Source organism: Neolamprologus multifasciatus, chromosome 19 (genome assembly GCF_963576455.1).
Source record: "Neolamprologus multifasciatus chromosome 19, fNeoMul1.2, whole genome shotgun sequence".
Lineage (NCBI taxonomy): Eukaryota > Metazoa > Chordata > Actinopteri > Cichliformes > Cichlidae > Neolamprologus > Neolamprologus multifasciatus.
Window position 1 is genome coordinate 7,634,647 of NC_140457.1, and position 26,063 is coordinate 7,660,709.

The 26,063-nt window shown below is 41.1% G+C and overlaps 1 protein-coding gene across 2 annotated transcripts in view; it reads right to left on the reverse strand.

Annotated features, from left to right (window-relative positions):
- Positions 1 to 1,234: 1,234 nt before the first annotated feature.
- Positions 1,235 to 26,063, reverse strand: part of LOC146495873 (uncharacterized) — a 30,445-nt gene continuing 5,616 nt past the window's right edge. Inside the window, exons 2-5 of one of the 2 annotated variants that reach the window (XM_085142876.1) lie at positions 19,097 to 19,178; positions 17,417 to 17,931; positions 10,332 to 10,385; positions 1,235 to 2,388 (exon numbers count right to left, since the gene is read on the reverse strand). In XM_085142876.1, coding sequence (XP_084999002.1) covers positions 2,263 to 2,388; positions 10,332 to 10,385; positions 17,417 to 17,931; positions 19,097 to 19,178 — 777 coding nt within the window. In that variant the 3' untranslated portion in view covers positions 1,235 to 2,262. Of the gene's footprint in view, positions 2,389 to 5,242; positions 10,386 to 17,416; positions 17,932 to 19,096; positions 19,179 to 26,063 lie in introns of those variants that run through there. The other variant, XM_085142875.1, reaches the window with a different exon arrangement.

The window sequence follows — 26,063 nt, forward strand, 5'->3', positions numbered from 1 at the left end:
ATTTTACTGGTGTTTTTTTTTTTTCCCTCCCACTTTCCAGGTGTTGCACAGAGGAGAGCTGGTATGCAATTCACTTGTGAGCTTTGTTGTTGAGTGAGCAGTGAGTGTCCGCCTGTTGGCTTCATTTAAGTATTAGGCACACCACAGCATCACAAGCCACTTTAAGTGCGCTTTAATTTCATGCATTTGACCTGGAGCAGCTGAGAATTTGTAGCAGCAGCCTTGTAGCGATGACTAAAGGAAGACTTTGTTTTGTTAAACTACAGCTGACAAATGGCATCAACATTAGCTAACTAATTGTTTATTAGCTTCGCTGTAAGAAAAATAAAAGGCTGTATGTGGGTTTAGTTAAATTGACATGGTATTATTTACATATTTGTGAAAACAAACATATTTGATACTGTATATAGCAGGTGTAAATGTAAATATTTATTTAAGTCGTTTAGCTGTGTGCATGCCTATCCATTAAAAAAAAAACTGCTTTGCAAGCGCCCCCTATTGTGCCTCAGGCTGAACTGCAGCCAATTTCTGTACAACGTCATTATTGGGAGGAGTCGCTGCTCTATACAGATCTACCTTTGCAGAGTGCTGCAGGGATTTTTCTTTTTTGGGGGCTAAAACCTTGCGTCACAAATCAGAAATCCAGATCCATCTGCTGTGGCAGTGCCTCAGGAACAAGGGAACAGCCAAAAGACGCTATTGGTTACAACTGAAAGTTTGGATCCATGTTTTGTTCAGCAAAAGTTTCATAATCAATTATTGCAGGAAATAAAGAAAACAAGATTTTTTTAGTCATAAACCAAGGCCATTTTGAATCTAAAATTTAATCTCAATATATAAAACAAATTTTAGGCTATAAAGCACCACAATCAGCATCAGTTGTCCACTTAAGGATTTACGACACCATAAACTCTCTCGATGGTCCCCAAATACAAATGATAACATGACATTGTTAAACTATGAAGGGGACCGCTGCTTCAGAGTATTAACTGAGCATGCTCCTGGTCATACTTCTCACCTGATGTGCTGACTTCAGGCATGGAGACAGTGGACCGTCAAATGAAAAGTGCCCTGTAGCTGCCAGAGACCCAGACCTCATCACCAGCAAGGATCCTTCACACAAGGATAAACAGTCCAGAGAATCCCATGAAGGTGAGCTTGAATTTTCGATCCAACCTTAAATACTCATAATATCACATAGAAAATTTAAAAAAATAATAAAAAAATCACCTCCTAAACAAGAGGCCACAGGGCATTTATTGACTAATTTTTGTGCAACAAGGGACGAAAACATGTCACAATGTTACATTCACTTCAGCAAAATCCTAGTTACAGTGGTGACATTTCGCGTTTAATAAGTTCATCAGCTCAGTTCTTGGGGCCGAGATCGACCCCAAATTTCATTCAACACAACAGGAATGTCATTTCAAGGCATTAAGAGATCTGCAGAAACACTGGGACATCTTAATTACACCAGCGGTCCTCTTCTACCTAGACAGTAATGAGGTACAATATTGGAGAAAAGAAATGGCACACTACAAGTAGGCTATGCAGAACACAGCACCGTGTACACTCGCCGAATGTGCAGCAAACTATTCTCATCCACATACCTCTTTCTGCAAAGCAGTGAAATTCATGCAAGGAAAGAGGATACAAGTACTGAACTTTGACCTGGACTACAAGTGACAAATTCATTAAGAAATGTACATCATCAAAAGGTCAAAGGTCGACTATTCAACTACAGCCATACATGTTTGTTATAGCTCAGCCTTACATGACCTGCATATTCAATAATACATCCAGAGAAGCTTTTTTTTTTAACTTAATTTCAAACAGACAAATGTGACCACTGATGTCAGAGGACTCACCTCGCTGTGTTTTTATGAAGCTATCACATCAAAGGAAGAAACCCTGGAAGCATTTGATTGTCTTACATGCATTATTTCCCTTGAATATTGTGCTGAAAACTTAAGTTCAGGTGGGCCGTGTCCGTTTCCGGTGCGTTCTTCCTCCAATCACAGGATTTCTAAAACCTGAAGCATCCTCAGATGGGTTGTGCTGGGCCCGCTGTTGATTTCAGGCAGAGAGCGACGCTCAAAGTGACAGGGTGGGATTACCTGAGTGTGCAAGAATTCGACCTTCAAACAAACGCTTTCATACCAGCCGCTCGTTGGTCTAAGAAGGGCAGACACCACAAAAAAAAGCAGCCGTCTGGGAATGAAGAGAGGAGTGGGGAGGATTATCTGGTGGGAGGAGGTTTCCTTATGAGCAGGGAGGATCCTCGGACGGACTCAGAGGGCTGCAGGGGGGGACTGTGCTCAGGGAGCGGAAGGCGAAGATGGAGGGGTCGTAGGTGTACCTGGGCGGGGGACGACTGCCCGTCAGGTTCTGAAAGACAGACAGAGAGAGCATGTGTTTGGGTGACTGCAGCCTTTGGTAACGATTACCTGCTGACCTTAAGAATTTGTAACATGTAGTTTTGTTAAACTTTAAATATACAAGGCCATCAGGTAGAGTTAGACCCAAACTGAGCTGTTTCTGACCAAAAAAAGCCATCCAAGGGCAAACCCCAGCCCCTGCCACTTCACTGCCTCCACTGTGGGGTATGTGTTGCTCCAAATACGAGCAAGAAGAGGCCCAAGCAGCAGGGGATGTGAATACCTCAAGACAGCAGTCATTCTCATGTTACGCAAAAGGAGGTTGGGTAAGAGACCCTTGGAGATCCGTAGACAAAGGCAACCGTTAATGAACCTTACACAGGTTCACCTACAGAAACATTTCACTACTTTTAATCTTGTTGGCTTTAAGCCCTCTTAGAGTCATATTGGTTTGAGATTAACTAAAGAGCGAATGCACCACTGGCTCACGATCCATCACAGTTCACAGGTCATTGCACATAAAATGACAAATGTGACGCTGAGGTTGAGCATAGTTTGGGTGAAGACCCAATAGGTTGCTAGTTTAGCTCATGGGTTTAGGAGGCGACCACACGCCGAGTTTGATTTTGACCCGTTCACTGTACTATCTGGCAAGGGCAAAAAAGCACCAAAAATTCATTGACCAATGCTGAAGGAGGAGTAGTGATCCCTGTGAATTATGGATGTATCACAATGGGATGAGCTAATGAGAAGTTCACAACACAAACAAATTCAAATAATAAATAAAATCAGAATTTTCTTGATTTCATGTTTGTTGAAAACAAAATCTGTGAGCAAAACTAGGACTTGCATCAATTAATCACACGACTTGAGTGTCAACAGTGGCCTTTTTGGCAACGGTCACGATGCATCTCCTCAATTTCAGCGAAAAATGAACTTCTTGTGTCTGCTCCTAGATTTCAAACAATAACCCAAACAATAATCCATAACCCAATCCTATCTGGACTGAGTTAAGGCACTGAGGTAATGCTTTCCACCCTCAATGATGCATTTTGTGTTGCCCAAGTGCAAAAAAGCCCAACATAACCCTCCCTTGAAGGTTGATTTCCCTTTTCTAGCATGATGGAGGAGAAAACGGTGACTCTACCAGTAGTTCAAATACAAAGAGTGACTCAGCCTGACAGCTCAACAGTTATGTAGTGTAAATTAGTAGTAGTATATATGTAGTTGCAGATGAGGTCACTCAGAGAGACATCGGGTGATCCTATTATAGTCATTACAAGTCCACGTAAATTCTGCACAAAGTATTTGTTTTCACATGTGCAGTCACTCATCATTTATAAAAAGCACAGGCGCTACGAACCTACTCAAAATGACAACAAGGAAGAAGAGGAGCTGCTGTGTCTCTTGTGTTGTTTTAATGAAGAATTGCAAAGATGTGGGTAGTGAAAAATGTCTTCACACAAAACAGCTCTTTGAATTCAGTGCACACTGGTCCCCTTATAATGACTACACGGACTCACAAAAACCTGGCCGGCACAAAGACATCCACACTCTCATCACTCTCCCTGTTTGATCAAAAAAATCACTGACCATAGTGGGCCCGAGGCTTCAATTGTAAGCAGTGAATGTGCAAAATTACAAATCTATTACTTATTTACTTTGGTGTCGTATGAATGGTCATGGGGGAAGTCTGTATCTGTGCCATCTTGTGGGCCAGATTGGAGTCTTGGGCTGGGCTGATTCTGGACCCCAAGCTTTATGTTTGACAGCCCTGGTTTAGAGGCTGGATATTTCTGGTTTGCATAAAGTAGTCTTGACGACGATACCTGGGCGCTCCATACGTGCGACAGAGTCCAGCACACATCAGGTTAAACTGACAGTCTGTGGAGAAGTGTGGAAATGCTGGATCCTCAGGACACATCAGAGCAAAGTGAAAACTCAACTGGCACTGTTGGAAAGTTACTGCACCTAATTAGAACATTTTCACGCTAATTATTTATTTATTTATTTATGCACACTGCAGGTTCAGTGACATAAATGATTTTCCACTTGCAGAGACCCCTCTCTGAGCTTCTCATGGCTCTAGAAGGCCTCCGTCTAAATTTAGCCCTCGTCATTCTCCTCCCTACAGGAAACAACAGGAAATGACTTTGTTGGATTTGGCAGTGAGGCGGCACTTTCTCCCTCAGAGCCAAATCCAAGGAGGGAGCACATTTCTTCAGAGACAGACTTGTTGCAGCGAGCTGATACCATGGAAAAACTGGAGCGTGTGCTTATACAGAGAGCTGTAAATTGGGAGACCGATGCATTAGAGTAACTAAGTGGATCCCCTGAGATGCAGGGAGAGCACCCGCCGCTGCTAGAAAAATCACCCAATAACATCAGTGCATGTGAAGCTACAGGTGTTGCTATGACTTCAACCGACATCTTCAGGGGGTTCAGCTCTACAACAGTAACTCAGCAACAATTCCCATCACCACTTAGAGCCGCTCTGTGTGCTCATGTTTGAATAAAGAGCCGAAAAAAGAGAGAGAGAGAGACATGGAAAATCTCACTCTGAGACTGAGCCACAGTAAACTTGATGGATGTGAACTCTGCTGAGATGTTCTCCATATGGTAGCTGTGAGCTACTCCAACAGCAGAGAAAAGTCATACATCAGGACAACTCCCTGTCCACATTAACAATCCTCCTCACAGAGTTTACATCTGCGGCATTCAGGGTCAGACCGAGTACAGATCTCTGCAGTAGGAACGATGGCATGAAAGATCAGTTAAACCAGCGATCCCCAACCCCCGGGTGAGTCGTTTGGTACCGGGCCGCGATAGTTGAGGCTCAGGTGTGAAATGTATGGTTTTTAGGGTTTTTAATCGGTTTTCACAGTTATTTTGTTATCATTTTTATCGTTAACTCTGTTTTCCTGGGTCTTTTCACGTGTGTTATGAATAAATCTTCTTTTTTTCGGTACCGGTACTAGTTTTATTTTGTTGTATTTATCCGCGACACCTTAAAGGCCGGTCCGTGAAAATATTGTCGGGCATAAACCGGCGCAAAAAAGGTTGGGGACCGCTGAGTTAAACCATCTAAAAGAATCTTAAACTCTAAAGATTTAACAGCCGCTATTGGCATCGAAGAGCCACTGACGGAATTTACTTAAGAGGTTACTGTGCCAATCATGTGACTTCAAAGCACGGAGAAAGTTTTTTGCATATTTATTTTAGGAGTCTCCCTTTCAGAGTTGCAACATTTGCTATATTTAAATAAATGATACGAACGATACTGAGGTCTGCAGTAAGCAACTGCGCCCTATTTAACACAATCGCGCCTAGCGGAATGCGATAGCTTCTCAGAGTGTTAATTTATTTGCAATGCCAGGGGGAGATGTTATCAGGACAAGAGCATAACTGGTGCTGGTGGATGGCTGAAAGCTGTGAGCATGGATTGTAGCTCTTCACTGAGCCCTCACCTCGAGTCCATTTCAGTCTTGCTGTAATACAAAAGTTGGATTTACCTCAACCAGAAACCAAAGGGTCATGCACCATTTTTTCCCTACATTTAGCTCCCTCACCCTCCCTCAATTCCGCCTATATCTGCACCACTTCCCTCAGCTCAATCAATTTTTTCCCTCCTCCATTCTTTACAGTGGTTGAAATCAGACGCCATCACTCTCGCCTGCTACAGCCGGGGAAGCTCTCATCAATAAACTCTCCTATTCACCTCCAGGCCCTGAGGGGGAGGCCTCAGCAGCAGCTACAGTGTCCAAAGCTGTGTTTTCATTCTGCTTACACAAAACCCCCACCGCCGCCACCATCAACCTCCTCAACCCCTGTAACAACTCCCATGCTTGAAAACTTGAGTCCAGTTTCAACGCCCTCCTGCACCCACCCAGCAAGATCGAGTGCCTTTGTGCTGGATCTTGGCCAGGAAACCGTGGGTCGACAGAAGGAGATGAAGGGGGAAAAAGTGCACAAAGAGTGGACACAAGCTTCCAAATGGCTCATCAATCCACTGTGCACTCACTTTGAGACAAAAATCTCTGAACTGGAACAAACACAGTGCCCACAGACGTCACTGACGGGGACATCAGCAACACTACCAGCTTCACCAGTGAGAACACGGGATAATGAGCAATATCTCCACGTATCAGTGGAACTAAACAGATAGCAGCCGGCCAGGCTATAAATGGAAAATGACTCCATCCCTGGAAATACACCACAAGGGAACCGCACACACTCTACCTCCTCCTCCTCAGCTCCATCTCTCATCGCCACCTCGGTTTTTTTTACATTTTCACTCATCATCATGCAGGACTGAGGTATACTCGATGCTGTTACAGTCGTTGTGTGTGTACGTGTGCGCGCACATGTGTGCGCTCATAAACAAGTGTGTGATAAGGTTCCACTGACACTATCCCACACGACGTGATAATAACGTCACTTTTCTCACCACACTGTGCCTCCTTCTGGAGCGCCCTCCTCCGTGCCAAGACGACAAAGCTTGTTCCAGCCTCCAGCTCTCCGTCCTTCTAAGCAAAAATCACCATGTACAGTCGCATCGCTGATGATTAATTGTTGGCTGTTGCGTTTGGACTTCTTTGGGAAATTCCTGTTGTATTTACAGAAGTATTCAGGCTGGTAAATGTGCACTAATGGGACAAGCGGAAAGCACAGCTATTAAAGGCTGTTGATTGAAATCAAGAGATCAAACAAACGTGAAAAGGAGGGCATTTTTTTCATTCTTAGGCTAATGTATCACTGCAGTAAACTGAGTTTGCAAAAGGAATCCAATGGCGCTATCAGATTTTCCACAGTCTCTATAGCTCAGTAGCTAGTGAGGCATGGGAACAAACGCTGCAGCCAGATGCTGTCCCAGTATGCAGTTGGATGGAGATCAAGGTGCTGGCAATAAGGCAGGCCGGTCTGTTCACAGGGGCTGAGCAACCTCGCAACCTTATCGCGACCGTAATGGATACCCTGATCTGGACTGCCCATCAGCCAGCATTAAAGGAAAGGCTCTGCATGCAAAGTTGTGTTTAAATTGATTTAAATTAATTTACATGTAAGACACACTTGATAACGATAATCTGCTTTGACTGGAGATGACTGTTTTCGTCACTTTATTTTTAAACTCTGTTACAGTAGCTTTGTGTGATTCACAGTTCAAAATAATTCTTATTTATCTTATACTGCAGCCTGTTGGTGCATCCTCTGTAAGAGCTGACTATATCAGGAATTAGACCTGTCATGATTTTAGATTTTCATAAACCAGGCATTTCTAAAGACTGCCGAGACCCATTTGGAAATCTGAAAATTGTCTGCGGCTCGCCCAAAACTATAATTACAGCTGTGATAATGACATGAGCCTAAGTAGTATTTCCTTCTTGGTGTTTTCGTTGCTTCTTTTTTTCCAGATAATTTGCAAGATGGAGTTGATTCATTAACAGCTTTAAGTCTGCCACCTGATAGCCAGCTGCTACTGATGAGATACAAGTTCACGATCAAAAATAGGTCCAAAAATAAACCATAATGTCTAGTTTATTATAAGAATTTATCCTCATGTCCCAATATCCACCCTCAGCAGTTGGGTATAGGACCACCAGGGCCTCCGCCCTTGACCACAGCCCAACACATTTCCTCAGTGGCAGAAATGAGCTTTCCTCAAAGGGTGACTGATCTCTCCTTTTGAGTTGGGGTGAGAAGTTCAGTCATAGAGGAGGAAGTAGGAGTAGAGCCACTACTTCTCCCAGCCAGTTGAGGTAGTTTGAACATCCGTCTGACCATGATGCCTCCTGGGCACCTCCTCTGTGAGGCGTTGCAGGCATGTCCTACCAGATGAAGAACCGGAGGTAGACCAAGGACATGTTGGAGAGATTGGATCACTCGCGTGGCCTTGTAACGCCTCAGGGTCCCCCTGGATGACGTAGAGGAGGTGGCTGGGTAGATGGAGGTCTGGACTCTGCTTAGACTGCTGCCTCCGTGACCCAGCACGGATAAGCAGCAGAGGATGGGAGGATGGATGCATGGATGGATCTTAATTTCAAACTAAATTTTCAAGTTAACTTTAACCCGTTCATAGTTGGTTAACGTTCTAATCTACCGTGAGTTGGACGACCTTCAGCACCGTTTTGAGTGAAGACCCATTGTTGAGTGCAAGTTTCATTATAATCCGACCAATACTCAAGGAAAGAATAGGAAGAATGGTGTGAACTGTGAAGGAACGGACAAACAACGGACGTCTCATCATTGGATAAGCTCACTGGTGCTTCAGCTAAAGAAGCTAAATATATATAACTATTGTAAATGACGTCTTGTAACCATTGAAAATTATCATTGAAAATCATCCTTAGATGTATTTATTTTGTTAACATGACTCTCTTAAGTCACTCTTATCTCAATAAGGCTAAACCAGTATGAGCGCTGGTTCAAAGTGATACACGGGGAACTCGGTTTGTTCAAGTCTCGTAAAGTAAAAATAGTGCAACTCACTGCAGTGACTCAAGGCCAGCAACAAATTGAGCAGACACCTCTGAGTCAGTGTGTAGCTAGTGTTAGCTCAAATGAGAGAAGAAAGGAGAAGACAAAAAGGCAATTAAACTAAGAGTGAACTCAGCCTAGTGAGTCTCTCGGTGTGCAAGAGGAAAGTGAACTCTGTTAGCAATTGTCACATTGCTCTAATTAGGCATTTAGTGTGTAGATGCTGTCTGCAGTGAGAGAGCTGTGATAAACTGCAAAGTGAATCTGTGGCTTTAACTGATAGCACTGGGGTTTTTTTTTATATTACTTTTATCTTCAAGTTAGCAGCATCTGTATATCATGATGACGCCCCTGTTAAAGATATTACAACCCATAAATGGAACGCTTCAGCCTGAGCAGAAAAAAAATATTTTTACCCAGCAATAAAAGTTCAAAACGAAGCTTTTATTTTGCCCTCATTTAAACATGGCTGCAGGCACTCACTGTTGGACCGCTCTACATACAGATTAACAACACTGTCAACCAAAAAATGTGGATTCATTACTCCATAAAACTTGTTGTCACTGATCTTCAAGCCAGTTCTTGAGTAATTTGGCGTACCTTAGTCCTTTCAACCTGGTTCCCTTTCTAAAGAATAGCTTCTTGACAGCCACCTTCCTCTGAGACCATTACTGATGAAGGACATTACCTTCAAATACTTTTCATCTTCTGCAAATACTTATTTAAGCCCGCCACTTCTTCCTGTGTCCTCCACTTGTCCAGTTTCCTCACATTTATTAAGGACACACTGCACAACCTGCCAAGTTTTCAGCTATTAGTTCTTAGGGAATCACCTTGTTGGTGTCAAAATACTTTTATATGCCCATCAAATTGTGTTTGTGTGTTGAGTTTTTCATAGATCCTATTAAAACATGGGGACAGATTTTTGCTTTCTTCTCTTTTGCGTAGACACAACACTCACTGGGTTGTGTGTCTTGGCTCCTTGGAAGCAAAATATATGGAAATGAGGCTTGGCTCAAGACTTTTGCACAATACTGTCCACTTCAAGGGTTTACAGATGGACTGACTGATGTGGGAAAGCTTAAAAAATATTATTATCATCTGTTATACCAAAAACCTCTATATGTTGCAGTCAAAACTACTAACTTTGCTAACAAATGCCATTAGAGGAACATTATGAGCGCTTTGTCCCTTCAGAGCTCATAACAGCCTGAAAACGTCACCAGCTGTTGTGCTGACAAGTTGTTTTATTTCTTTTTTTACTGCTATCAGCTGTAGGAATGTTTCGTACAGCTGATAGCAGTAAACTTCATAACCTTCACTGTGACAATATTCTCAAAACATCTCGAGTGTTGCAGTCAAAATGTTATGTCTTAGCTGAGCTTTGAAGCTTACAGGAATACTATTCCAATGTTCGCCAAAGTTGTGGGAGCATTTCCTGCCAGCAGGGTATTCGTGTGGCAATGAAAATGAACTCACCCGAATCTTTATGGTCCGTGTTTTCCCTCCGCAGTTCTTTTTCAGCAGCATCTTCTGTGAAGACAAGAAGAAAGCACAGTGACTTTTCTATCGATATTAAAACTTCAGCAGCAGATCCTCTGTGACAGGAAGAGTAAAAGCTCCACACCTTTTCTTGTAGGCTGAACTTTTTATGAGAGAAAATGACTGGTTCAAGCTAGTGTCTGTGCATGTGAGTATTTTTCTATAATCAGCCATATCAAAAACAGCAAAACACCAACACATGAAAACAAAGTAGGCACCGGCTGTCGCTTAATGTTTAATTCGGGATGATCGAGGAAGTCAGCAAATCCAGCTGTCTCACTCAAGTATAAACAGTTGGTCAATGAAGCTTATGCAACATCCTGTCTCCCACTCCCCTCCATGACCACGCAGCTCCACTGTTTTCAGAAAAAAAGAAAAAAGAAAGAAAACACAGTGGGGGTGGAGGGACCACACAATCATCGAATTGTCTGGAGTCGCGGAGGTAGCTTCCAAAGAGGAAGGGAGCGCAGGAGAGAATGGAAGCACCACAAGACTCCTGCTGCTGTGATGTGGGAGACAGTCAGCGTGCACTTGCCCTCATGCTCACCTCCTGCCAGCCCTCATCTTTCTTTTTTTTCCTCTTCCCATCGGTGACTCTACAGTCTATTTGGGTGCAAACTGCTTGAAGAAGAATTTAAAAACAAACCAAAACCAATGTTTATTTTAGATGCTACATGTTTGAGCTGGCCTCATGCAAACTTTCAAAGAACCCATCTTACAGAAAAATCAAAGTGATAATTTTATCCACCCCTGCACACCACCCTCACCTTAAACAGGTCACAGCTTGCCAACGAGCTGTAGAAACGTGGGTACAGAACTTGTCTTCTATGCAACATGCTACAAAAATAGCCTTGACTTATCTAGGCTAATCCTTGGTGAAAGCTATAACCACTGTTTACATCCATGGGCCGCCTAGTTAAGATGGATGTAGACTCCAGGTTCTGAAAAGTGAATCCAGGGCATATGTACCTTAACACTGCACTCTTATAATGGATGGTAGTGTAAGGCCATCGTTTGCGCCTCTCCGGGCTAAAAAATTTGGGGGTCTTGTTCATGACCTGAGGATGAGTGAAGTCGAAGACGAACAGATGGGTTTGGTACCAGCCTGTTGTGCTGAATAGATATCAGACCAGAAAGCAAGCCTGTTGATTTACTGCTCAATCTACATTCCTTCCTCACCTACGCCCACCAGCTGGACAGAAGCAGCTGAAACTAGCTTCCTCCTAAGGGGAGTTACGGATGGAACAGGTAACTCTGAGCGCTCCCTCTGAACGGCAATTGGCTTGGTACTGGGGGCTTCCCAGGATGCAGTGGGTTATCTTCATTGACCTCTTTTCATGATATATGCCTATACACCCTTCTGCATTTAATCATTAGTTATTTTTAATCTCTCACTCTCTTTCACAGTGCGTCTTCCTCCCACCACCCCCAACTGGTCCCAGCAGAAGGCTGCTCCTCCCTAAGCCTGGGTCTGTCCTGTTAGAAGGAAGTTATTCCTTCCCACTGTCACCAAGTTCTTGCTCAATCCGAGCTGCTTTATTGCTTGGGTTTTCTCTCTATTCTATGCTCTTTACCTTACAATAGAAGTGCATTAAGGCAACTATTGTTGTGATTTAGTGCTATATAAATAATATTGAATTGAAGTGAATTTAATTGAATCTTTTGCTTTTTAGTTCCACTTAGCTTTCACAGTGGTGTTATTCATTTCAGTTTAACACTTAGTGTTTGGATGACGGTGCAGAGAGCTAACAGGTCAGACCAGAATCTCTCATAGATAACTGACTGGGTTGAGACCTGGTGGGTGTGAATGTTATAGTATATGTAGCAATCAACACCATTTTCACTTACATCGGCATATAGTCGATCACTTAGAACAACATCTGTGCAGTTTGTGGGAATGGACATGGACAAGCAAGCATAAGGAGTTATCAGAGACTAAATGAAAGAACCCATAAATAAATAAAGGCATGACTCTAATTATTTACGGTCACACTGGGGAATCATAGACCTCCACGTTAGCCCCTGGTCTTAGAGAGGGAGCACCTGAGCCAAAACTAAGTGCACTGTCAATATCCTTCAGCATTTAAGGACCATTTCAATCTGAAGAATTAATATTTTTTCACTCTTATGGTAGTCTGAGGCCATTGTTTTCACCTAGAAGAAAGTGGAGTGCCCACTCTGTGTTTGGGAAGTTGCTCAAACATTTTGGGGTTTATTCATGAGCTGAGTGAAGACAGAGACCAACAGATCAGTTTGGTACCAGCCCGTTGTGCCGAATAGCGATCAGAGCGTGAAGGCAAGCCAGATGACTTACTGCTCAATCTACATTCCTTCCTCACCTACGCCCACCAGTTATGAGAAGTACTCAAAACTATAAGATTGTAGATGCAAGCGACCGAAATTAGCTTCCTCCTAAAGGAAGTAGGGCTGGAACAGGTAACTCAGAATGCTCCCTGAGCTATGCTGCAATGGTCTTGGGCTGCTGTGGGTGCAGTGGGTTATCTTCACTCATGTCTTTTCACTCTGTGTTTATACACCACTTAGCATTTAATCATTATTATTATCATTAGGGAGGCTGTCCCTCCCTAAGCATGGTTCTGCCCTGTTAAAAGAGAGTTCTTCCTTCCCGCTGTCACCAAGTGCTTGCTCATAGCAGGTTTATTTTAATTGTTGGTTGGTTTTCTTGCTATTCTCGGCTTTTTACCTTATGATATAAAGTGCTTTGAAGTGAATTTAATTCAATCTTTTGCTATTGTCACTCACATCAGGATACAGTCGATCACTTGGAAGAACTTTGACCAAGTCACTGTACAGTTCAGGTGTTCCCTTTAAATTGTCCTCCAATTTTTTGTTTTGTTCAAATGACCAGCATCTGCCACACTAACTCAATTGAATTTATATTGGAGTATGCTACTGAACATAACCCGGGATTTAGTTTGCAGTATCTGCAAGCCTCATTTTGAACTAAAGGAACAGTCTTGTTGTTCTTCTTCTTCTTTTATTGTGTTCAGATTTGCTGTACAAATATCTTCCTGTAAGATGAAGCTGTGTAAGCCCACCCACTCTGCATGTACAGAGTTATGGCTCTTGTTTTTTTTTTTTATAGCCGTCTCTTCAAAATGAAAAAAAAAAAATAGACTATGAGTCAATCTAACTGAAAATAAGCCTGGGAGGCTATATTTTGGGCCAAATATACTTATTTCTTACTCTTCTCGTTTCTGGCCTTGAAAATGCTTTTCCTTTGCTTGCATGTCCATTTGTATGGTTTCAGGATGTAGTCCCAAAAATATTAAGAATATGTTTCAGGTGTTCCCTGCACCTTTGGCACAGAATCCCCATATTTGACACCTTTAAATTACATTTTTAACAAGAACCGCATCTCTTTCCCTTTCTTGCTCCCCTGGGGGCCAGATTCATAAAACTCATGACTGAAGCAGCGTGTACGAGCACAGGCAGAAATGCATCCTTTTCATTAGATTCATAAAGCCGTGCATTGGCATGGTCGTCTTTTATAGAGCTCAGTCTTCTTGGCTTGTGCTCCTTAATTAATCATTTGCATATAAAACACTGTTTGCACCAAATTGCTTCTGGAACTCCGAACAGAATAAAAACCAGAGGATAAAAAAGGCTGTCACCTTTATGTTCATAGAAAAAGAGAGAAGTGGTTGTACTACAAATGCGTGGGCGAGGTCCTCCACTAAATGTCTGACCGCAGCATTCTTATGGTGTGCTCAGGCCAAACATAATGTGAAGCTTTGCCATATATATCTTTCTAACGCACATTCAAGATCGCTTTTGGGGGTAATAAGAAATTCAAGGTTTATAAGCTAACTTTTTCCTGTACAAACACCAGTGAACATGTGCTATTTGTTCTACATCAGACCCTGGATGAGGTGTAGAAGTCGAGGCTGATTTCATGACTGGGAGATGTCCAGCTAAAGGGTTAATGTGTCTGCTGGCTACCTCTGTAGGCCCCCTTTTGTATTCCCTGCAGCACCTCCCATTCCACTTCACTGAGCGTGCACACACACACACACACACACACACACACACACACACAGTGACACAGACAGGAGGATGTACACATGCAGACACAGACAGACAGGCAGGATGATGGATGCACACACATATACACATCGACACACTACTTCTCTTTTTACACTTCACCCCTCTCGAAGTTGCCCGCTGTCTCTTATCATCTGTTCGTTCACTCTAAAAACCCCACGGACATATGGACCCCTGAAACCTGCAGTTTGTCTCTTTGCAAAGACACACACACACATACACACACACACACACACCCTTCCCCATCCACAGTGTGGGCCAACAAGTCTATTGGATTTTAATGATTAGCGGACCAGCTTCGCCGTGACTCATTAGTGGCTGTCGTTTTTCTGTTGTTTATTTAATCCTCTCCTTCTGCCTCCACCCCTCCATCGTTTCCCCTCGCTCGCCAGCCTTTGTGAGAAACGAGGGCGGACATCTGCCGTCCGTGGCTCCCTCTCCTTCATCCCTCTCCAGCCAGACCACCGTGGAGGCGAGCGTCCGGCTATGGAAAGGGAGGACTTTGTTTGCGTGTGTGCATGTGTATTTGAAGAGTATTCACGATTGTATTTTTGGACCAAATGTGCGACCCAAGATCGCTGTTTGATTTGCTCAGGGGGGTGGAGACGGGGGGGGGGGGGGGGGTTAAGGCTCATCTGGCATCATCTCATTTGGCACACATACTGCTATAGTGTCAGAATTAAATATGATATTACATAAATAGGTAAAGTACAGAGAATCTATTTCAGCATACAGTGAAACGGGTTGTTGGACATGAAAAGACTGCATTCTGTGAATGCATCCAAATATTTGAGGGAAGAAAATCTGGCTCCTAATACAACATCCCCACATAAACTCACTGATTATCCAAAATTATGGCATTCCAAGCTCCAAGTTAAACATCCTACTGAGAGAGAAATGGTCTGTCAGTGATCTGTTTCAATTACAGCAATAACGACTGATAGCAATTAAAAATTGATTATTATTAATCAGTTATACAGTCCCCTGGGGACTAAACGGCAGAGCTATTAAGTAAATGTAGATTAGAGTGCTATACTGAAGCATAATTTGGAAGTACTTAGTATTTTTACTGTGCTAAAAGCTAGAAGTAAGATTTAAACGTTTGACCCATCTACATGCATTCACATTTTAGGAAAATTTTAGTGTTATAAAATATATAATGCACTGTAATTCTTTAAACTAACCAAAAGTATCTAATCAGTTCCACCCGAACCATTTACAACAACAAAATATTGCTTACATGTTAATCCACTAGTAAAAATAGGGATTCATACTGTTATGCAATTTCGTGTATGTGTTACTTTTAAGCAAGGTGACCAGATATCCTTCTTTATGTGGGATTGTGAAGCCTTTTTTATCCCGTGTTCCCTTGTCTAACATCTTGAGATATTGTCCCAAATATTAACTGGCTCTGCAGGACATACCCTTTTTCTACAGTGTGTGCATGTGCAGTGAATGCTATAAATGTTAGCCTAATACTAAACTCATTATGGAAAGTTACAAGTCTCCAAAAAAAAATCAAAAATCAAAAATAGAAATCACAAGCTTTGCAGAATTTTGGTGAATATGATGGAAACTACCATCAAAAAATGAAGAGGAAGTGAGTGCTGCATACACTGCCGTAATTGCTGGAGTTTCAGTTTTGCACAGAAGAAAACATGGCCTGATGTGATGCAGTATCTGTGTCATAAGTTAGCAAGAGAGTTTGAAAAACTGCATTTGGCCTTTACATGCTAAATTACAATACCTTTGTTAGAATCTGGTCACTGATTTTTTTAAGTCTTTACCTGTCCTTGTAGCCAACTCTGTGTGTGGGTGCTAGGCTGCCAGCACATATCACATACCTGTAAGTGCCAACAGCCAAACTATGAGCTGGTGAGATGTGAACTCTAAGTTTTCTGTGATGCACTTTTACTAAATGTTTCCATAGACTGCTTGGATTTATGTCCTTATACACTGACAACTTGATACACTTAATGTAATGAGCCTCCACTGAAGTGTAGCCAATGTGGTACACGGTGCTGCAGGATATATGTGAAAGGCAAGTGCCCCGGGCCCTCACAAGTTACCTCAAAAACAGAGTTCCCTGTTATGGTCAAGGAAGTATAAAAATGCATGCCATTTTCTCCAATATGGACAACAAAACCATTTCCTTCAGGGCCCATTGATACTACGATCGTTAACAGGGTTTTTACGGACTCAAAATTGGCTGTTGGGGGCTGACTGAACATAACATAATAAGTCTACATGAAGACAACAAGTTTGACCTTAAATTGCAAAATTGTAGGCATTTTCTTGTCATTTAAGGCAACATAACAAACAAGATTGCTCAGAGGGCAAAAGTCCTCCCGAAGGCAAGAGCTATACTACAGTAAAACTTTGTTTTTATTACAATATGATGACTTCAACTTGTTATTGGAAACACAGACGTTGTTGGACATCAGATGGGAAAAATTAAAAGTGTGTTGAAGAGTTCTTTCCACCACCTTTCAGAGGATGTATTACTCAGTACGGTTTCTTGGGATTTTTTCAAAGGTCAATTTTGACCATGGGCTCAACGAAGGTCAAAGTCAAATGTTTGGCCAACCTAGATACTCGTGTCTCCTGAGGCCTAGTATATTGTTGAGAAGTTTGAAGGCAATCCATAAAAAAAACAAATTGTGGGTAACACAAAAGTTTTTTTCACATTTAGTGTGACCTTGACCCAGATTTTACCCAAATTTAATCTGTTTGCGCTGTTTTTTTGCATCTACCATCACAAAAAATATGAAAATGACATCTTGAAAACTGTAAATCTTAGACTGCTAAGAAACAGACAGACAAACAAAATGAACTAATTACATACTGCCTTCTTTCAGGGGAGAATAAAAAGGGTGCATTATACTAGCTGCAAGAAAAACCCTGCTTTAATAATTTAGTGCTAACATATACATGCTCCTCGTATTTAACTCACGGACCTGTTGCATTTTCTCCAAGTCCAGACTGGGTCTCCCTGGCTCCCCCCCGTAGCTGTGCCGATACTTTCTGTAAGGTGCTGACTGGTCAAAGTGGGTCAAGATGATGGGTCGTGCAACCGGCGGCACCACCTGCAGCTGAAATCGCATGGAGGGTGGCTTGAGGCTACGTGGTGGGCTGGAGCTGAAAAGTACAGGGCTGGGGGAGGCAGCCAGGCAAGCACCGGGCTCCCCCAGCGACCTGGCGGAGGCAGCAGGCGACCTGCAGCCACAGAGGTCCCGCACCTCCTCATCACTGGAGGCACTGCTGTGGTGATCGCCGTGGCGCTGGGATAGTGAAGACATCCACTTCCTGTTATCGCCGCAGCTGATTCGCTCGAGTTCTTCCTCTGAAGAGTGGCGATCCAGATTGGCATCTAAAAGGAGGCGCAGGCGTCGCAGCCGTGCAGGAGAGAGGGGACCCTGGTTGTGCTGCTGGCTGGTGGCCAGAGGGGTGAGGGCACAATTTCTCCGCCTCTCTAGGAGAATTAAAAACTCATAAGTCAAATTTAAAAAATTAATAAGATTATAATTTAATACCGAACAGACCAGTTACACTGAAACAAGGTACCCCTCTGCTCTCATCTTTTCCCTACTTTTAAACTAACCACTAGTCAGATTTATCTCTCTCTCCCTCCTCTAAAGGACAAGGAAAAAAGTCACCAGGAATCCTAATAAAGGCTAAGTAATCATTCCAGATTACCCCAAGTCTACGCTATCAAAATATATATTTATTTTCTATTATTCTCCCAGTTCTTGGAAATCAGGGGACAAAAACAATCGCTGACACGCATCAAAAACTACTTGGATTTGTTACATAAATCTGTTGCATTTGCTTTTTTTTTGTAAGGTAAAACATGTCCGGTAAAAGTGGGCATTCAGCAACTTATTTTTTTTTTTAATCATTTGCACCTCCTTCCAGTAGCAGAGCACTTTTTTTTCATCTTGTTTAAGTGAGAGAAGATCCTGTAGCTTTGTGCAAACTATAAAGTCAAAATTGTGAAGTTTACCAATTTATGTTACTATGAATATTTAATTTTACGTTGACGAAAAGTTGAAATTGTTTGTACGCGCTGTCAGTTATAGTTCGGTATCGGCAGGTCACATTCAGAATTTAAAAGAAAGACAAAATCTGAATCAGTCAAGAAAAGTGCAATGAATACATCTACTTTTTAAGGTGTCTGAGAGATAATGAGATCCCAGACGACGTAGATGCTTTAAAAAGAGCCAATGAAATTTTTTAAAATCCTAAAACTAGAAGCTTTATAAATGACCTTAGTGCAGCTGCTATTTGGCCGTATTTCCTTTTTCTAATGAAACTTCTGCCAGCAGGTTTCTGAAGTAGCTGAAGTTGATTGAAGTGAAACGCTTTTCAAGTTTCCTGTAAGCAATCTGTTACGGCCAACTACAAGTATAAGTATGAATGGCTCTTTCAGCATCCTCTTTTCACCTTTACTGCATTTCTTAGGTGATTAAAACTTTTTTCGTTTCCCAGAAAACACTGTAATAATTTGAAGGACATTTCCAGAGTCAAAATTCTCCTCCAGTAATCAGTGTTCCCCTCTAATCTTTATTTTTGACCCAAAACAGAAAGTCATCATCTATTTTCAATTAAAGGTGATTTGCCTGGCAGTGGGAACATACCTCTGTCAATCTGTGCAAGCTCCTGGTTCTCCCCTTCTGAGTCATCGCTCTCCCCTCCCTCTCCGCTGCCATGGTAGGAAATCTGGAAAAAGCATCAGCTTGTACTGTAGGTCAAACATGCAATGCTAAATTAACCCCTCATATCCCCTGCTGATATGAATCTTAATATTACACACACATACACAAAAAATGCAAAGTTTATCATACAAGGATATATAAGGGTCCTTCTCTTTCAAGCCAAAGAAAAGAAAGTTTTTGGTCTTAGATCGTGACACTTGGTGTGGGTGTAAAACTGATTTCTTTGCAGTTTTAACAGGGCTTAAAAGTGTTTTTTTAGCCCTGAATATTTCATGTGTATATCTCTTTTAGTTCACAGGTTTTGCAGCAATAATGCAAACTAAAAATCACCAAACTTTAACTCACTTTTGTATAATTCCAGAGCCTTTACATTAGAAAATATTCATACCTTGAGAGTAAAATTTTGCCTGGCTTCAGTAAACATACACAAGTTGCTGCACAGAAAAACATTCAACCTAAACCAGACTGTCTCTTTAAAAATCGTTTCCTCCTCTACAGCAGCAACAACAATACAGATACCCTGCAGACTGCAAAGCTAACAGTTAAGTAATGCGCCTCACACTCAGTAATTACCACTCCGAGGCTTCGCTGAGCAGCTGCCATCTGTGCTTGAGCTTGTGTGTACGATGACACACATACATCCACACAAACATACAGTGTCCTCCCTTCTAGTGTGTAACACACACACACACACACACACACACACACACACACGCCACCTCCTCCTCCTCCTCCTCTTTCTGAAGGCCTTCAAAAAAATACAGTGAAAAAGGGGAAAATGAGCCAGGGTTTCAAAGACAAATACAGGGAGGACAGTATTCAATTCATATTAAGTGGAAGTTCCAGAGTATGCTGTTATGCAACAACATCAAGGCCGTTGAAATCACATTATTCACATCTTATATCAGCAGTAATAAGTAACAGGAGTTTTGGCCGACTTTCTGTCAGCCAAAACTCCTATTAATCATAAACGTAGTTTCCTTAAATTGCTACAGACCCATGTAGGCTAAACTAACTGAAAACATGTCATACAGCCCAATGTGTCATATCAGTGCAGACCAAAGAATGGGCCAAAGCAAGTCTGATGATGTAACACTGCAAACACTCTTTCCACACTTTATGTTGCTAGCTCAATGATTTTTGTCTTTCACAAAGTAGGACAGTGTCTAAATGACCCTTGAAAACAATGTTAATTTATAGATTATATTTTAGACTAGACCAAAAACCTTTGGGACCATTTAATAAGAGGTTTTTTACCTCCTTGTGATTGGCCATTTACAAATGTTTAACTGGAGTGTCCCCTTCATTTAATGCTTCCTTTAAAAACTTCAGTTGCTTATACTCTCCAAGAGTAAGTCTGATAACATCAAAAAGTCAAATCTGAGCAGGTTTTAGCAGGTATGCAGGTAAACAATCCAAGCTGGGTGTGAAAGATGGACATTTTTCCCAAATGCCTATTATCAAAGGCTTAGCTTTTTATTATTTTTTAATCGATTTGAATTCTTAAACAAAGATTTGCAGAACAAAAAAGAAATTTTGGTCCCAGATATCAGCTGACTACATCAGTAGTGCATTCAAAATTTGCACCCCGAGGCTAAGTCAGCAGAGAAGCCCAGATAATGGATCTGGTGGTAGGTTTGTGAAATGAACGTAGCCTGTCCCAGTTTACTTCCACCAAGAGCTGAGGTGCTCCACAGACAAGTCCCTAATCTATTCCAGATTTTATATGGTCTAACACAGAGAAACAGATAATCATACATGTCATTTGCCAATTTAGAATCACCGGTTAAATAAACATGTGTGTATCCGGAGTATCTAGAGGAAATGCAAGCAGGTTTTAACAGAATATCCACAACTCCACACAGAAAGGCAAAGTAGATTTGAAGAAGGAACCTTCTTGGTGTGAGGTGACAGTGCTAGCAGTAGGTAGTAAGCACTACATGCCAAAGTTTCCAGTTTGACCAAGTGCTATGTGCTAAATTAATATGACTTATTCCCCGAGTATATAGCATACTACCAGCAATGACATGGCTCATCAACTAAAGGCCATTTGGGGTCGCTATAGCTCAGGAGCTACAGGTCCTCTGTTAATCAGGAAGTTGATTGTTTAATCCCTTGCTGCTCCAGTCTGGATGCCAATCTATCCTTGAGCAAGATACCGAACCCCAAGGTTGGTCCCAGATATCAGCTGACTACATCAGTAGTGCATTTAAAATTTGCACCCAGAGGATAAGTCAGTAGAGAAGCCCAGCTAATGTTTCCCCAAGTTTTTCTCTGATGCATCCATTGTAGTATTAATGTTAGACACCAAGCACTCATGTAGGAAAAAGCATGGAAAAGTGTACAAAACAGTCCATTTCCTATGAATGTAATTACTACATTTATTGACAATATAACAACAAGAGTTTAAGGAGTTTAGGGAACAACATGGCAATGCTTAAAAATGAAAGGCAACAATTAACAGAACTTTTTAACCCTACAGGAACATTAACTGAAGCAATAAATATCCTACAAATACTGAAACGAACTGAAAACGAGCTACAGCTGAAGATGCTAAATTGGAAGCTCCACTTGCTCAAAGTAATTCATTCATTTTAAAAAACATGCCACCTTCAGGAATCTCAAGGCAAGATGTTCTAACAATGTTACCGCTAAAGATTTTTAAAAAGTTATCACCAACCATTTTCTAGAACATATAGAGGATGCTATCCTATCTTAATGAAGAACATTTTGGGAACAAAATATAAAATTCCATTACAGTAAAGTCATCTAAAAGTGTATTATATTCCATGCAATAAAAGAGTGTAGCCGTCATGCTTTTCACTGGTGCATGAGCTGTGGGAAGAATACTCAATGAACAGACCCAGAGCCACTTCACAAGACAAAACCCCTTGGCTGAGGGAGTCTCCAGTTAAACAGCTTCACTTCATGAACTCCATATGAAAAAGACGTTGAGGAATAACTGTGAGGAGGAAATGTGTTTTGGCAAGTGGTTGGCTTGGGATTCAACTCCACTGTATACTACAGAGAGTTATTGTTGGGCAGCATCCATAAAGCAGTCGAAATCCTGTTAACATTACTGTTGTAGGATACCAAGAGTGAACTGGTACTAGTTGCGGGTTATAAACATTTTAATTGTACTCAGAAGAGACAGGAATTTAGTCTGAGTCTCTTAAATAAGTTTTCACTCGCAGTGAGATCACCACTGACATCAAGTTAGCAGCTTTTGCTTCTCTGCTTCTTTGGAATTCTGAAAGCTTCTCCACAGACAAATCTCTGTCAGTCGGAAAAATGAATGAGTCTGATAAATTCTGGCACGTTTACATTTTACATTTTCATGCCAATGTCCATGAACATGCTCTGTCTGCATCTTGACCCCCCACGCCACCTGCAAAAAATGTCAGCTTAAAAAAAAAATAAAAATCCAACACTTACAATTTTGCCCATAAAAACAGCAGTCTACTAATTCTAATTGGTTGGCTAAGGATATATGGTATGAAGTCCTCCCTCGATGACAACAGTTTCCAAGTGATAACAGACATTAGTAAAGTGGTTAAACCACAACAGAAACCCCATGTGTGTGAGAAGCATGTGGTTGTGGTGGCTGAAGGTGACTCGTGTCTGGAAAAAGACAAATCAAAATGGCAGATGGTGGAGTGGCTCATGGTCCTTTGACTGTGACTTACAGAAAGATATTTTAATGCAATCAAAATCTGAAAATAGAGCAACAGCTATTCTCTTGACCCCGGCTGCGGTCAAACAGACCAAAAAAATGACTTCCTTTTCCTAATCACTTTACCTTGATCTCAATGGAAAACATGTCAAGGAAATTTGTAAAGGAGAATTTCTAAGGACTTAGGAAAAGTGAACCACTGTGCTCAGGGAATTCGACTATACTTACATAAGACTACTTAACAATGTGAATATTGTTGACATGGAAGTAGCCAGAGATGACAATGACATCCACATCTTAAATACTTCATCTAATGGAGGCCACAGTGATTGTGATTAGTTGCTTATCAAGTCCACTCATATTTTCTCGTCCTACTGGAGAGACAATCTTATTCTGACTTTCTGGGACTGAAGTCAAGACAGTCCTAAAGACTGCAATACAATAATGGACATAACTAATGCAAACTAAATGATAGTGAACCTTAAAATGAATTTGATCACTTTGATAAAGCTCATAATCTTATTTGTTTAATCATAGAAAATCTATTCTCAGAGTTCATTTTTGGGTTTAACAACACTGTGTTAAAGAATCATGCATATTAGCAGGTTATGTCACAAAATGGAAAATGCACTGTTAATATTTACATGATTTCTATTACTTGTTATTTATGTTTATTTGTTTTCACAAACTGATGGTTGCTATGAATTGTGGGACTTTCCTTTCATAAAGGATGCTCCAAAGTACCCTTTGCTAAAGGATGCATTATATGAAGCATTGAGCACTGATATAGTGGTATCGTTCATTCACTTGGAAATCTTCCTAAGCAAAAATGACTTTAACTGGAGACCTCTTCAATTAAAAACGTGATAAAAATTGACAGAAGAATAACTTTTACCACATGAAAGTTTTTTGAGGGAGAGGATATGGCTCCATAGGGCTACACTATCTGGCTATGAGACTTTAGAAGTTCTTTGCTTCTAGTTTCTCACCAGAAGGGGTTAAAAGACCAACAACAGCTCAAGCATGAACAGAACGAGACCCCTTCCCATGAACTCAAAAGCTACTACAGCATCTGATAAATTTCTCTTAATGCAAAACAAGTACATATCAACAGATGATAAAAAATAAGCTATGCAAAATCTCCTCAGGGAGTGTGAAGCAAGGCCGTGGTGCATGTATGAGTATTTGAATAAGTTTCACTTTGTTTTTCTAGACAGCAAAAACTTGGCGTGTGACAGTTATCTGATATCAGGTATTACTATGAAAGAGAGAAAAACTCTGCATGTGTTCTCAGTGAACCACATCTGATACGGGTACTCCTTTGGCACAGCTAGCTACAACAAACTCTAGCTATTGCTTAACTGACATTCACCATCACACTGTGCTGTAGCACCAGCTGTTCAGCTCCAGGATATGGTGCTAATGGTTGCTCCCTTGCTACTGTAAAGTGAGCAGTATTTCACTTAGTAGTCTGCATAAGATAATGAGTCCAGTTCATGCATAATGCTCTGGTCAAGCCTGGACTGCATAACTCCAACTTAAAAAGGCTGCATCATAGACTATAATCACGAACAAATACAGATATTACGATTTTTTATTTTCTTAGCATTTTTATCCGTCTGATAAGAAAAAGCGTAGAGCTTATGGTTTACCTTATATCCAACCTAGTATTAGCAAAATGTGCCTAACAAAGTATCTGGTATGGACTTCCAATTTAAACTTTTGAGCAACAAACTAATAAATACTACAATATCACTCACTAAAAAAATGAAGCCCAGACTCTCTTGGATGCTACGAAAAAACAAACAAACAAACAAACAAACAAACAAACAAACAAAAAAAAAAAAAAAGAAAAAAAAAGAAAAAACCAGAAAGTATGATGTAGATAACTGCATTAAAATGCTCTCACTCCAGAGCTCTGGTTCAGTAAAACCAATCAGCTGACAGCAAGCCCAGCAGACAGGTAGCAGCTACAGTTGCCCAAGTCTAACCTGTGACTCAAACAGGTTCTAATAACATGATTAAAATACAAACGTTTGCTTTACTTAAAAAATGAAACCATATACAGTTAATATATAAATATGGAAATGAGCAATATAGACTAAAGCAGTTTTTCCGTAGCAGGCAGTAAACATGTTCATTTCTGCTGTAAAGTTGGACATTTTAACATGGTAGTCTATGGGAACTGCCTCCTTTTTTATCCAGCCTCAAGTGGCTATTAGAGGAATTGCAACTCTTTAGAGAATATGTAATAACAACATGTTTGACTTGTCACAGCACCACACCAGAAAAGGTATGGATTACAGAAAAGTGGGTGGTGCCTTGCAAACAGTATTTCTGCAAAAGTTTTTGCATGTACACTAGCAATAATATATACACACAATACAATATCGCTACATTTTTGTCCATTTAAATGTTGCAAACTTAGACACTTTCTAGTTCTTTCAGGCTGCCAGTTTTTATCCAGTTTCAAAACAATCCCAACTATTTACAGACTTTGTTTATCTTAATACATTTGCTAAAAATGGCATATAAAGCAGTAGTGCCCCACCTGTAAGGACATTCTTGAAAATTCTTTCAGCTCTCATAAATTAATGTTTTAAGATTAAGTTTAACATTGCGAGAAAAAGGATTTACAAGGTTCATCGACATTAGAAGTGAGCAGAAGCTTACCTAGCTATTCTATATCTAAAGATTATATATTATGTTGTGACTGAAGTACACATCGAGAGCCAAGAATGAAGCACAATTAGACAAAAAAGACAAGAACCTAATCCAATGAAGGTTATGTTTGGATATGTCAATATTTAGAAAATAAGGCAACTTATTCTTGGGCTTCTTAATAAATGTTATCATATGTCTTATGATGAGTTTATGATCTCCTACAATCACTTAGGAAGTAGGTGAAAGCTGTGCGAGAAACATCTGCTTGGCAGGAAAGTTTAACCTCTCACCCAGCCTTCAGTCCACCAAGAAAAGCTGGCCAAGAACTATATGTGTTCTTTTACTGATATAGAGAACTATATGCAAAGAAAAAAAAACACAAAAAAAAAAAAAAAAACACAAACACAAACACAACCTAATCAGGAGTTCAATCGGCACAACCTGCCATGCTCATTAGCATTGCACTAATATTTAAGGTCCCAATCGCGTTGAATCTGAAAACAGGTGTGAAAAAATATTTGAAAAAGCTTAATGACCCTCCACTGTCATTCT